A 14,359-nucleotide genomic window follows, 5' to 3' on the forward strand; every position below is an offset into this window, starting at 1 on the left:
GAACTCTACAGACTAAGACTGGGAATCCATTAAAGTCCATGTGCGTGTAAAGAAATGTATCCCAATACTTTTGGTAATATAGTGTAGTTGATGGTAGATCTAAAGGAGATTGTATGGTGTATGGTGAGCTTTGAAGAACCCAGGACATACTTGTCCTGTTTTTAATATTACAGCTCTATCCACACAGGCTGTTATCTGATCGCTTAGCTCCTGCACACTCTGCCAAATAAACGATCTATGGCTGTGTATTTAGTGACAATGGTGTTCACTAATTGTATAGGAAAACCGTGCACCTGATGAGGGTGGTAGTGATGTGGGGGAGTAGGAGGGTAGATGATGCCGGGTGTGTACTAATGGGGTCAGCTGGTAAACTCCTTCCTGGGTCACATCCCAAGGTCTGTCCGGGAAGTAATAGAGAAATGTTTTTATACATCCAGCTGGACACTGAAGTAAGGGGTGTGTAAGATAAATAGAAAGCTTTTTTTATTTCTGGAAAAGAAGTACATTAATGGTCCATTGGTACATAGGGGAGCTGGAGTTTTGAAAAAAAAAGAACTTTAACTAAAAATAGAGGTTATATCAACATACAATAGAAATGAATAAACACCACAAATGAATGAAAACCCACAAAATACTGACCCCCTGAATGGATCTCAGACCTGCAGAATTCACTTTGAACCCATTGGAGAGGAAAACCAGAACCTCATTCCTATTTGGCCCCGTAGACACGACCGAGTTTCTCGGCAGAATTCAGCCAGAAACTCGTTCAGAGCTGGATTCTGCCGAGAAACTCGGTCGTGTGTACACTTTTCAGCGAGGAACCCGTCGAGGAACTCGTCGGGCCGAAAAGAGAACATGTTCTCTATTTCCTCGTTGTTCAATGAAGAAAGTCGGCCCGCCGAGCTCCTCGGCGGCTTCCACACTGAACTCGCCGAGGAACTCGATGTTTGGCACGTTGAGTTCCTCGGGCGTGTGTACGGGGCCTTTGTTACACTTAGGGCCTGATCCACAAAATTCCCGCCACAACTCTTTTTTTTTTTACGCCCGTCGCGATTCTCAAAACCCGGCGCAACGTAAATCCGCGCAAAGCACGTCGGGAAAATAACGTCGGGAGCATGCGCAGTACGTCCGGCGCGGGAGCGCGCCTAATTTAAATGAGACTCGCCCCATTAGATTAGGAACGCCTTGCGCCGGACGGATTTAAGTTACACCGCTGAAAATTTCTAGGTAAGTGCTTTGTGGATCGGGCACTTAGGTAGAGATTTTGCGGCGGGGGAACTTAAATGGCAAAAGTTAAGTTACGGACGGTTTTTGTGGATCAGGCCCTTAGTTTGTATAACCTCATGAGAAATGATGGACATTTACATTATAATAATAATAATAATAATAATAATAATAATAATATCTGATTTCAGGTTCTGGTGTCTCGGTGCTCAGATCCCTGTTTACCTGGCAGTAGAAAAAAGTTTGGATCTTTAATGCATAAATGTTGCTATGAGTGCATCTCGTGTCCAGAAGGAGAGATCTCCAACATTTCAGGTACAGTTTGTACACATTTCCCCAAGTTTTATCACTTTAAAGGTTCCTGCAAGTAGAGGAAGATGGCTGTTGATCCTGCCAGTAATGTATGTATCTCCTAAGTCCTGTTGTCGGCTGACTGCACACAGGAGTTTGTGGACTGAAATCAGAAGAATGGTCTCAGCCCTGCCCAGTTATATTTTGTTACTGCTATTTATTTATTATGGGTACTTATATAGCGCTATAAATGTACATAGCGCTTCACATACATTATACACTATGGGCCAGATTCACAAAGGACTTACGACGGCGTATCTCCACGTACGCCGTCGTAAGTCCGAATGTGACCCGTCGTATCTATGCGCCTGATTCTTAGAATCAGTTACGCATACATTTGGCCAAGATACGAGCGGCGTAAGTCTCCTACGCCGTCGTATCTTGGGTGCATATTTACGCTGGCCGCAAGGGGCGCTTCCGTAGATTTACGCGTTGAATATGTAAGTTAGGTAAATACGCCGATTCACGAACGTACTTGCGCCTGCTACCCCTGCTATATGAGGCGCAGCCAATGAAAAGTATGAAGGTCGGAACAAGCGTATCTTTTTACGTCGTTTACGTAAGTCGTACGTGAATGGGGATGTGCGTAGGTTACGTTCACGTCACAGGCATTGAGCCGGCGTATCTTAGGGAGTAAATTCGACGTGATACTGAGCATGCGCGCGCATGTGCCGTACGATCGGTGCTTTATTTGCATGGGGTCACGGCTCATTTTAATAAAATTTGCCCACTTGTTCCACATTTGAATTACGCGGGCTTACGCCGGCCGATTTACGCTACGCCGCCGCAACTTATGGAGCAATCGCTTTGTGAATACTGCACTTGCCTGTCTAAGTTGCGGAGGCGTAGCGTAAATAGGATACGCTACGCCCGCACAAAGATACACTCTCCTACGTGAATCTGGCCCTATATTACCAAAAGTATTGGTAATTCCACCTTGTTCACGGACCACCACCAATGATAAAGGTGTGCTCTTGCCAGAGAGCGTTGACCCCCTGTTACGGTAGGTCAGCAAGGGCTTTTGTGTCTAGGATACTCCAATTCCTTTAATGGATCCACATAAGGTATGTAAGCAAATCCCAGATCCCTGAATCCCTTCCTGGTGGGGGGAATCATTTGTGAGGCTGTTTTTATCAGGAAGCTTTTGTTTCCCAGCATTGCATTAAAAAATCCAAATTTTGCAGAGGAGGGTGAGGGGAGGCAGGTAACAGTCCTGGCTGGGCAGAGAGGGGACAGGATCCAGATAGAAAAAAAATCTAAAACATTCAAAAAAGGCAGATCAAAAACATTCCCAGCTCCCAGGCTTGGCCGGGTGTTCCAGGTCTGGATGTGTGCTTTCTTTCTCTGGTTGATAGGCCTGTTTGTTTTCATTCTGGGCTGGGAGTGGCTCAGGGTAGGGCTGGGTGACTCACAGGTGTTGTCATCAGGACCTCCCATTTCTTTCCTGAGGCTTCTAGTGCTTTCTGGAAAGAGAGGTGGTAGGGGAGGTGGAGCCACCTGGGGTGTTTGAGGAGCCCTAACCAATCCCCAATTTGGATTGGCAGGGGGCAGGCCTCCTTAAATACCCAGGGTCATTCCAGCTAGGGAGGAGATGTCGGGTGGAAGAGCTAGAGCGGCGCACAGCTATTTTTTTGGTTTATAGTATAAACTATACATATATTTTGCAATTAAATAATATTTTTAATCATATAAAGTTAATCACAAGAGTCCCCCTTTTACATCAGAGTTCACAGAGTTCCCCTTTTACATCTGAACTCGCAGAGTTCCCTTTCACTGTAAAGGGGGACTTATCAGCAAGGGAGAACTCTGGGGAGACTCTAACATAAGGGATGCTCTGGGAACCCTGATTTGGGGGGGGGCACTGAGAACTCTGATGTACGGAGAGGAATCTGATGTAAGGGGGAACACTGTGGCCTCTGGTGTAAAGGGTAACTCTGATGTGAGGGGTGCTCTGAGAACCCTGATTTACCTTAGTGTACTCTCTCAGAAGCAGGTGAGAGAAGGGTGGAAACTTCAGTCAAAGACAGGGATGAATGGTGAGCTCACTCACCCCTTGGCAGTCAGCACCTCTCATCCAGATGTATCTGAGACTGCTGGACAACAAATTTCCAGCCCAAACTTTCCTTTTCTGAGGCACAGTACCAGGGATTGGAGTGTGGGCAGACACAGAGGGGTAGAGGCGGGAGGAAGAGGAGCAGATTGAGCCCTCTCTCCTCTCCCGTCTGTGTGTGCGTGGGGAGGGGGATTGTTAATGCTGGCTTTGGGCAGTTTGAAAGAGAGTGTAACAGACACACTCAGCTTACACAACTGCAGCCAGCAGGGAAGCCATAGTCCAGTCTGAATAATGTGTCCCGGTTTCAGGCAGTATGAAATCCGTGTTCTTTGTTCCTAAGATTTTATCCCAATTATTATCTTCTAGCAAGGATCGTAGTTTAGGCAGTTTGGGTCTTTTGAAATTCAGTGTCGAAGTATTACCCTTATGTTTCCTATTTGTGTGATTTATACTAAAACAAATTGACCTGTGGTCGCTGTTTCCTAAATTGCCCCGTATTTCCACATCTGTGATCAGGTCTGTATTGTTGGTAATCAGTAGGTCTAGTAACGCTTTGTTTCTAGTTGGTGCATATACCATCTGACCCATAAAATTGTCCTGCAAGACATTTAGGAACTGGCAAGCATTAGAGGACAGTTCCTTCCACCCAGTCTATGCTTGGATAATTAAAACCCCCCCATTATAATGACACTTCCCATTCTTGCCACTAATCCAACTTGTGATAGGAGGTCCGCCTCCGCCTCTTCCCTCTGGTTAGGGGGCCTAGAGCATATTCCCAGTATTACTTTCCCCTTAGTTTCCTCCTTTTGTAGCGCTACCCCGAGGTATAAGTCTACAACAATAAGGTGACGATCCTCAAATGGATGGATGTAAAGAGCTAATAAACGGGACATTCAAGATAATAGTAAATCTTCTCTAGAATGTTGAGAATGGATACTCTTACGGAGACTGGTGGACCAGAATGTCAACGACAGCGAGTCATATGAGCAGGGGTCAAGTCCTGGGAAAAAAAGTGTGGGAACTCCCACCCAAGATCCACTCCCCCACCAAAAAAAAACATTGCGGAGGTCTGCCGCGAGTTATCGCGGGATTTAGAAAGACATTTAAGCAAGTTCTTTCTAAATCCCACAATAACTCGTGGCAGACCTCCGCAATGTCTCCTGGGAACAATGACAAAAGCTCCAAGGAGACATTGCGGCATCAAGGAAGTGACGGAATACCCGCACACTACCCAATGAATCCATATACAGGAAGCGGCCCATAACATAAAGGATTACTAAGGTTCGCCTGCCCCTGACAGTGACTCGAGCTGGGCATCGCCGCTTAGTGAAGGATTGGCTTGGCTGCTCTAGTCCTGCAAAGGGAACTGCGTTCCTGCTGTGAAAAAAGTGCAGGAACTCTGTTCCCACGCGTTCCCGCAGGACTTGAGCCCTGCATATGAGCCTGAATAACCAGATCGATGAATCACCCAAACGATGGAAGGGACCCGGGATCTCAGGTGGTGTCTCCAAGGAACATCGTGGCATTCGACCGAACTGGACAGGCAGATACCTGATGCCCCTGTAGATGTCCTAGGACGAAACACATTGGACAAGGTTAATCGCTTCCCACATTGCTCTATTTTACGTGATCACTTTTATTCCATGTATGTCGGTTTTTAAATTGAACCTAATTTTTTTGACCTACACTATTGGAGCCCCCCCCGGAGTTATTGTGGCGGTCCTATCGGGTATATGCCTTTCCAGTTTGTTCGAGTGCCACTAGATAGATAGATAGATAGATAGATAGATAGATAGATAGATAGATAGATAGATAGATAGATATTATACAGATATAAATATATTATCTATATATATATATATATATATATATATAGCGCCCTGCTCCCAATGACTGGAGCGCTATTCTAAATTTAGAGGGTGTTTGAGCCAATAGTGGGCTCAGACTTTGTTTAATTTCATTAAATTAGCCTCTGTTCTGGCTATGGTTGTGTTTGATATGATTTCCCACTGTTGTCTGTAGGTAGCGTTACCACCTCAGGCCAATGTTGGAACACAAGCAAACCATAGTGTATTGGGTGACCCTTCTTGGCAGCAGCCCAGTGGGAGTGGTGCCCCACTGTGCATGTCAGGAAGGGGTATTTAAGGGGTACTTAAGGGGCAGACGTTTTTCAGGATCCTTCGCCTCGCGGCCCTCCTGGCACGAGGCACGTGTGTGTGATTCCAGCCTTGGGACCACGTTGGTCCGAGGCTGCATCTCTATTGAGTAGGCCAAGTTATGCTGGCTGGGGCCTATGATTCTAAAGGGGATCCCAAGCTGTCCATCCAAGTGAGGGAAGCGCTTAATGAAGGAAACCGGGTAGGACCTGCCCTGGAGGAGACCAAGCAATGCAAGCTAATGTCTCAGGATAGGCCTGGTGACTTTGTTATACAGGGATCCACAGCTCTACTTATCTTACAGTCCGCCGGATCGGCTTAAAGGCTCTTTACTGTAAGGCTGGAAGTTTTGAAATTAAATCCTGTGGCAGAGGATTCCCGTCTATCCATGATCATTCTCAGCCGGTCTGTGACAGAGACTGTTCTCATACTGGTTTGTGCATCATTTCGGCTGCTAGGTCATGTGAGAGGGGTCTATCCGGGTGAGCAATACCCACTCAAGAAGGAGTGGTGACTGACTGATTGGAACTTTAGATATTTTTGTGCATTCTGTATCGCGTACCTGAACCTTCCCCTTCTCTCTATACTCTTCACTTTCTTCACAAGTTTTATGCAGCAAAAATAAAACCTAACAGTTTAAGGTTTTACATCTTGTGTGGACATTGCCATTTCTATAGACTTTCTTCCCCTGACAACAAACTTAGAGGTAACGTGCAAAACCCAAATCTAAACCAGCAGCTCCTTCGGGGGTAGTGCTACATATATATATATATATATATATATATATATATATATATTAGGGCTGCGGAAATTAACGATTAATTCCTTGATTAATCGTTAATTTCTTTGATCGTTCAAAATAATTTTGATCGATTACGAGATCCGCGCATTGAGCTCCGCGGTCTTGCCCATAGGAAAGGCCACGGCTTCGGCCTAGCTCCGGAGCCGTGGCCATGGAAGTATACCCCACAGCGGCCTATTAGCAGCGCGCTGACGTCATCATTCTTTTCTGGGAGATGTGGACATTACGGGGGAGATGTGGACATTACTGGGGTTGATGTGGACATTACTGGGGTTGATGTGGGCATTACTGGGGGAGATGTGGGCATTACTGGGGGAGATGTGGACATTAGGAGGGAGATGTGGACAATACTGTGGGAGATGTGGACAATACTGGGGGAGATGTGGACATTACTGGGGGAGATGTGGGCATTACTGGGGGAGATGTGGACATTAGGAGGGAGATGTGGACAATACTGGGGGAGATGTGGACATTACTGGGGGAGATGTGGACATTACTGGGGGAGATGTGGACATTACTGGGGGAGATGTGTGGACATTACTGGGGGAGATGTGTGGACATTAGGAGGGAGATGTGGACAATACTGGGGGAGATGTGGACAATACTGGGGGAGATGTGGACATTACTGGGGGAGATGTGTGGACATTACTGGGGGAGATGTGTGGACATTAGGAGGGAGATGTGGACAATACTGGGGGAGATGTGGACAATACTGGGGGAGATGTGGACATTACTGGGGGAGATGTGGACATTACTGGGGGAGATGTGGACATTACTGGGGGAGATGTGGACATTAATGGGGGAGATGTGGACATTAATGGGGGAGATGTGGCCATTACGGGGGGAGATGTGGACATTACAGGGGAGATGTGGGCATTACTATGGGAGATGTGGGCATTACTGGGGGAGATGTGGACATTAGGAGGGAGATGTGGACAATACTGGGGGAGATGTGGACAATACTGGGGGAGATGTGTGGACATTACTGGGGGAGATGTGTGGACATTACTGGGGGAGATGTGTGGACATTACTGGGGGAGATGTGTGGACATTACTGGGGGAGATGTGGACAATACTGGGGGAGATGTGGACAATACTGGGGGAGATGTGGACAATACTGGGGGAGATGTGGACAATACTGGGGGAGATGTGGACATTACTGGGGGAGATGTGTGGACATTACTGGGGGAGATGTGGACAATACTGGGGGAGATGTGGACAATACTGGGGGAGATGTGTGGACATTACTGGGGGAGATGTGTGGACATTACTGGGGGAGATGTGTAGACATTACTGGGGGAGATGTGTGGACATTACTGGGGGAGATGTGGACAATACTGGGGGAGATGTGGACAATACTGGGGGAGATGTGGACAATACTGGGGGAGATGTGTGGACATTACTGGGGGAGATGTGTGGACATTACTGGGGGAGATGTGTGGACATTACTGGGGGAGAAGTGTGGACATTACTGGGGGAGATGTGTGGACATTGCTGGGGGAGAAGTGTGGACATTACTGGGGGAGATGTGTGGACATTGCTGGGGGAGATGTGTGGACATTACTGGGGGAGATGTGTGGACATTACTGGGGAGATGTGGACAATACTGGGGGAGATGTGGACATTACTGGGGGAGATGTGTGGACATTACGATTAATCGAACACGAAATTATAATCAGTAACAGCCCTAATATATATATATATATGTTATATATATGTTATATATATATATATATATATATATATATATATATATATATATATATATATATATATATATATATTTAAATACAGGCTGATGAATGGGCACTAAATAAAAGCGGGAAACTGAGGAACAAATATAAAATATTGCTTAAGTCTTGAGTTCTGTATAAGTCAGGGGTCTCAAACTGGCGGCCCTCCAGCTGTTGCAAAACTACAAGTCCCATAATGCCTCTGCCTCTGCCTGTGGGAGTCATGCTTGTAACTGTCAGCCTTGCAATGCCACGTGGGACTTGTAGTTTCGCAACAGCTGTCAGGTCGCCATTTTAAGACCCCTGGTCTAAATCATAATTATTTTTGGTATGAGGAAATGTATTATTTACTAGTCAGGGGAGTAGCAATGGGTGCAAAATGAGTGCCCAGCGTAGCCAATCTATACATGGCAAAATGGGAAGAGGAAGGGTTTCTACGTAATCTGGACCCGGAATTCATATTATACAGGCGTTTTATTAATGATTTAATTATATTTAGAAATGGTGATATAGAAGAACTAAGAACGCTTCTATCAAATATGAATTACAATGATCAGAATATTGATCTTGCTTGAAAGTTAACTATGGAAAAAATCTATTTCTTGGACTTGGAAATAGGTATTACCAACCAGCAATTACATAAAAAAACATATTTTAAGGAGACAGATAGAAACTCATATATCCCATTTCACAGCTGTCATTACAAACACTGGGTGTTAAATATACCCAGAGAGCAGTATATGAGACTTAGGGGGAATTTCACATATATGGAGGAGTTTAAAGCACAATCAAATAGAGTTACAGGAATGTTTAGAGACAAAGGATATGAGAAGGAGTTCCTGGATAGAGAAATAGAGAAAATACAATAAATGGAGTGGGATTCTTTAATCATAGATAAGGTGCCAAGGGAGGAAAAATGGGATAAGGATAGCGCATTGTTTATTGATTATAATATCCAGTTTAACCACTTCCCGACCGCCGCATGTATATGTACGTCCACAGAATGGCACGTACAGGCAAATGGGCGTACATGTACGTCCTTGCCTTTCCGCGGGTCGGGGGTCCGATCGGGACCCCCCCCCCCCCCGCTACATGCGACGGTCGGGTTCCCTCGGGGAGCGATCCGGGACGACGGCGCGGCTATTCGTTTATAGCCGCTCCGTCGCGATCGCTCCCCGGAGCTGAAGAACGGGGAGAGCCGTGTGTAAACACGGCTTCCCCGTGCTTCACTGTGGCGGCTGCATCGATCGAGTGATCCCTTATATAGGGTGACTCGATCGATGACATCAGTCCTACAGCCACACCCCCCTACAGTTGTAAACACACACTAGGTGAACCCTAACTCCTACAGCGCCCCCTGTGGTTAACTCTCAAACTGCAACTGTCATTTTCACAATAAACAATGCAATTTAAATGCATTTTTTGCTGTGAAAATGACAATGGTCCCAAAAATGTGTCAAAATTGTTCGAAGTGTCCGCCATAATGTCGCAGTCATGAAAAAAATCGCCGATCGCCGCCATTAGTAGTAAAAAATAAATAATTAACAAAAATGCAATAAAACTATCCCCTATTTTGTAAACGCTATACATTTTGCGCAAACCAATCGATAAACGCTTATTGCGATTTTTTTTACCAAAAATAGGTCAAAGAATACGTATCGGCCTAAACTGAGGGAAAAAAAAATATATATGTTTTTGGGGGATATTTATTATAACAAAAAGTAAAAAATATTGCATTTTTTTCAAAATTGTCGCTTTATTTTTGTTTATAGCACAAAAAATAAAAACCGCAGAGGTGATCAAATACCACCAAAAGAAAGCTCTATTTGTGGGGAAAAAAGGACGCCAATTTTGTTTGGGAGCCACGTCGCACGACCGCGCAATTGTCTGTTAAAGCGGCGCAGTGTCGAATCGCAAAACCTGGCCTGTGCATTTAGCTGCCTAAAGGTCCGGGGCTTAAGTGGTTAAGGCGGTAGAACAAATAATTAACAAATATTGGCAGGTTTTAAAACAAGATAAAGTTATTGGGCATGCATTGCCAGATAGACCCAGGTTTGTATACAAAAAGCCCCTAATCTTGGGGTTAAGGTTGTTAAGAATATTGTTGAGCCACTGAAATTTACTAATTTGAGTTTTTGGGATATAAAGGGGTTCCATAGCTGCAGTCGCTGTTACGGCTGTGTTATAGTCACTAATAACATTAGAAAAAGGAAAACCTTTGTCAACCCCACCACTTCTAAGCCCTATATAATTAGGGACTTTATATTGTGTGAAACAAAAGGGGTTGTTTATGCTCTTAAATGCCCTTGTAATCAGTTGTATATTGGGAGGACAAAGAGACCACTGAATAAGAGAATAGAGGAGCATGTAGGGATATTGGAAAGGGGTGTGACAAACATTTTTGTATGTACACTTTAGGGATGTACACAACAAGGATTATAGGGGACTACAATTCTGGGGCTTGGAAGCCACTAAGAAACATTGGAGAGTAGGCGGGTATGACACTAGGAACTAGCTTGGAGCTGGTTACCGACAGGAGTGTTTGCGAGGCTTGTGTGGAGAGAGAGGTATTTCCTACCACAAATTTTCCAGTTTGTTATAGACTGGTGCGGTGGAAGCACCAGTAGAATGTGAGTACCCCTTGTTTCTCTATTTTGTAATAAACATAATTTTAAATGATATAAGCACTCTCAGCTTTTTCCTATATATTCATTTTGGATGCTACGGGCCATCTGGGAGCAAGTAGTGGAGAGGAGGCTTGGAGTCAGTGCCGGCCCAAGACATTGTGCTGCCTGGTACCAAGAATGAAATGCTGCCCCCCCAAAAAAAATTACGCCCACTAAAATGCCCCCACATCCATTATTTTATATCATGATAACTAAAGTGGACCTATCATGGCTCTATACATGTATAAAGAGGACCTGTTATGGTTGTTTTCATGTATAGGAGTATAAAAAAACCCGTTATGGCTCTATTCATGCAATTAATCCCCCAGTGGAGCGGAGAGCGGAACGGGAGGAGCGGTTGGTAGGCAATTTGCTGCCCCCCTGAAAGTGCTGCCTGGTACAATGGTACCATCGGGTCCTATGGTAGGGCCGGCCCTGCTTGGAGTGTGCCATGTTGTAGCCCTGGAGAGTCTAAAAAGCTGTTTCTGACCCTACTTAGCTGTAGCGGTCGCACTGCTACAGGTGAGATTAATCCTGGGGGGGTAGGGCACCCATGGTGATATATTTATCTTCACTAACTGTGAGCACGAAAGGAATAGATGGAATAAAAGCACTACTGTGAAAAACACCACTGTGGGAAACCCGATTTATGTGGACTAAGTCACTTTCTTCTGTTTTTGCACAGACACATTTCTCACTTTATTTAACTTTTTATGTTTTTTAAATATTTTGTTTTTTTGGTGACACATATTTTATGCTAGTTGTCAACTTGTATACATTAACGTATCATTTGTTTTGTTTATAGCAATGTATGCACATTATATCCAAGTGGCAGCTAGGTGTACTTATTTCGAGTCAGTCACCTAGATGCAAAGTAGGAGGAACATCTGTCATGGAATAGATCAACAATGTATCCGTACCCTTCCAGACTATCAGGTGCAGTGGGTACCCCACTGATAAGTAGCACTGATCTCAGAATCTTTTCAAAAAGGGGTTTCAGGATCGCCTGTAATCGTAGAGTATTCCTGGACAGGTCTGGAAGGATTTGCAAGGTAGATCCATCAAAGTCATATAGAGCCTTATGGAGCGCTTCCTCTTTATGTTTTACAAAGAAAATTAATATGGCATAAAACGCTGTGAGGGTGACTGGGGTCTGAGGATTTGGGACCCAAAATCCTATGCACTCTGACCACTTCTATATCCTCAGGGGAAATATCTCCCAGAAGCTGACTCAGAATGCCCAGCACAGTGGAGAGTAAGTATGGGGAAGTAGCAGCCTCTGGCAGACCCCAGATCCTGACATTATTCCTCCTGCTGCAGTTTTCTAGATCTTCAGTATGTAGCTGCTTGTGTGCCAAATGGGCAGGGGCAGAAGAGAGTTTGGTTTCAGCAGCTTGAGGTGTCAGTGACAGAGGATTCCACAGAGTCTAGTCTCACCAACGAAAATTTCCCACCCATGCACCTAGAGTATCAAAGTCCCCCTTAGCTGTCAGGTATTTCAGCAGCTCTCTGAGAAAAAAAGATTTAATCTACACGTATGAAAATGTTTCTTCATAGGAGCTGTGAAAATGTGGAAAAGACTCCCTCCAGAGCTGGTTTTAGCCAGCTCAGTAGATTGCTTCAAAAAAAGGCCTGGATTCTTTCCTAAATGTACAAAATATAACTGCCTACTAACATTTATAGGTAAAGTTCATACAGGGAAAAGCCGATTGCCTTTCTGGGAATCAGGAAGTAATTTTTCCCCCTGCTGGAGCAAATTGGATCATGCTTTTCTGGGGTTTTTGCCTTCCTCTGGACCAATTGTGGGTATAGGATTGTGTATATAGGATTGTATGATTTCGTTTTTTCTCACCTTTTATTGGTTGAACTAGATGGACTTTTTTAATTCAGACTATGTTACTATGTTTTCTCAGAAGCTCTGACCCAGATGCTCATTGTGTTTGTATTCTTCTTCCTGCAGACAGTGAAAACTGCATGAAATGTCCTGATGATGAATGGCCAAATGAGAAGAAGGATCGGTGTGTTCCAAAATTGGTGGAATTTCTCTCCTACACTGATGATACAATTGTTGTAATATTTTCACCTGTCTCCATCGTCTCTTGTCTTCTGACTGGTTTAATATTGGGGATATTTATACATTACCGGGACACCCCCATTGTTAAAGCTAATAACCGGAACCTGAGCTATCTTCTCCTGGTCTCCATCATGTTGAGCTTCCTCTGTGTCTTCTTGTTCCTCGGACGTCCAGTAGATATAACCTGCATGCTGCGTGTAACCTCTTTTGGTGTCATCTTCTCAGTTGCTGTCTCTTCTCTACTTGCCAAAAGTATCATGGTGTGTATTGCTTTTAAAGCCACCAAACCTGGGAGTCCCTGGAGGAAATGGATGGGAGCCAAACTGCCCTATGGTATCATTTTTGTCTTCTCACTGGTTCAAGTAATAATCTGTGTCTCTTGGTTGTCTACTAATCCCCCCTTCCAGAATCAGGACACTCACTCTTATCAGGGGAAGATCATCATTCAGTGTAATGAGGGTTCAGTTATCGGCTTCTACTCTGTCCTGGGATATATGGGGCTACTGGCAGCTGTGAGCTTCATTATAGCATTTTTAGCCAGGACATTACCGGACAGTTTTAATGAGGCCAAGTACATCACCTTCAGCATGCTGGTGTTCTGCAGTGTCTGGATTGCCATGATCCCGGCCTATCTGAGCACCAGAGGGAAATACATGGTGGCTGTGAAGGTTTTTGCTATAATGGCATCAAGTACTGGACTTCTTGGCTGTATATTTTTCCACAAATGTTACATAATTCTGTTCAGACCTGACCTGAATATAAAAATAGTTATCCGCTAATATTTATGGAGGAACGCTGGGTTACCAGAAGTTATATCTTTATCTCTATTATTGTTAATTTTAGTATTTTGTTAGCATGTTGAGAATGAACATTGTTACATTTTAACTTTTAATGATTACCTCTCCGGTAGATGGCAAGTCTAATTTTTGCTCTCTTGAAGAACTAAGGTCACCGCCGCTATCTGACACTTTGGATTTGTTGGAAACCTTGTCCCCTGCTGGGTGTTGTGGTTCCTCCCACCGGCTGTTACATCACTACATGACAAAGTAGTCACTTAGTGAGGAGGAACCACAGAGTCCAGAGGGGAACAAAACCATCACAAAGTGTCAGATACCAGCACCACCCATCACTCTTCAAGATGGTAAGAATTTCACCCACCACCCTCCAGAAAGGTAAATATTAAACACGTTCTTTTATAAACTGCTTGTAGTGTCATAATTAATATTTATTATTGTATCTAGATGTATCCAGATATATTAATAAAGTCATTTGTCTCTGTGTATTCTACAATAATTTGTAA

General features: G+C 44.4%; 1 protein-coding gene across 1 annotated transcript; it reads left to right on the forward strand.

Annotated features, from left to right (window-relative positions):
• The first annotated feature begins 1,421 nt into the window (after nucleotides 1-1,421).
• LOC120945131 (vomeronasal type-2 receptor 26-like) lies at nucleotides 1,422-13,944 on the forward strand. The gene is made up of 3 exons (XM_040359017.1): nucleotides 1,422-1,539; nucleotides 12,946-13,571; nucleotides 13,903-13,944. The coding sequence occupies exons 1-3, from the start codon at nucleotides 1,479-1,481 to the stop codon at nucleotides 13,942-13,944; spliced, it is 729 nt and encodes a 242-aa protein (XP_040214951.1). The 5' UTR covers nucleotides 1,422-1,478.
• Nucleotides 13,945-14,359: the final 415 nt, after the last annotated feature.

Source organism: Rana temporaria, chromosome 1 (genome assembly GCF_905171775.1).
Source record: "Rana temporaria chromosome 1, aRanTem1.1, whole genome shotgun sequence".
Lineage (NCBI taxonomy): Eukaryota > Metazoa > Chordata > Amphibia > Anura > Ranidae > Rana > Rana temporaria.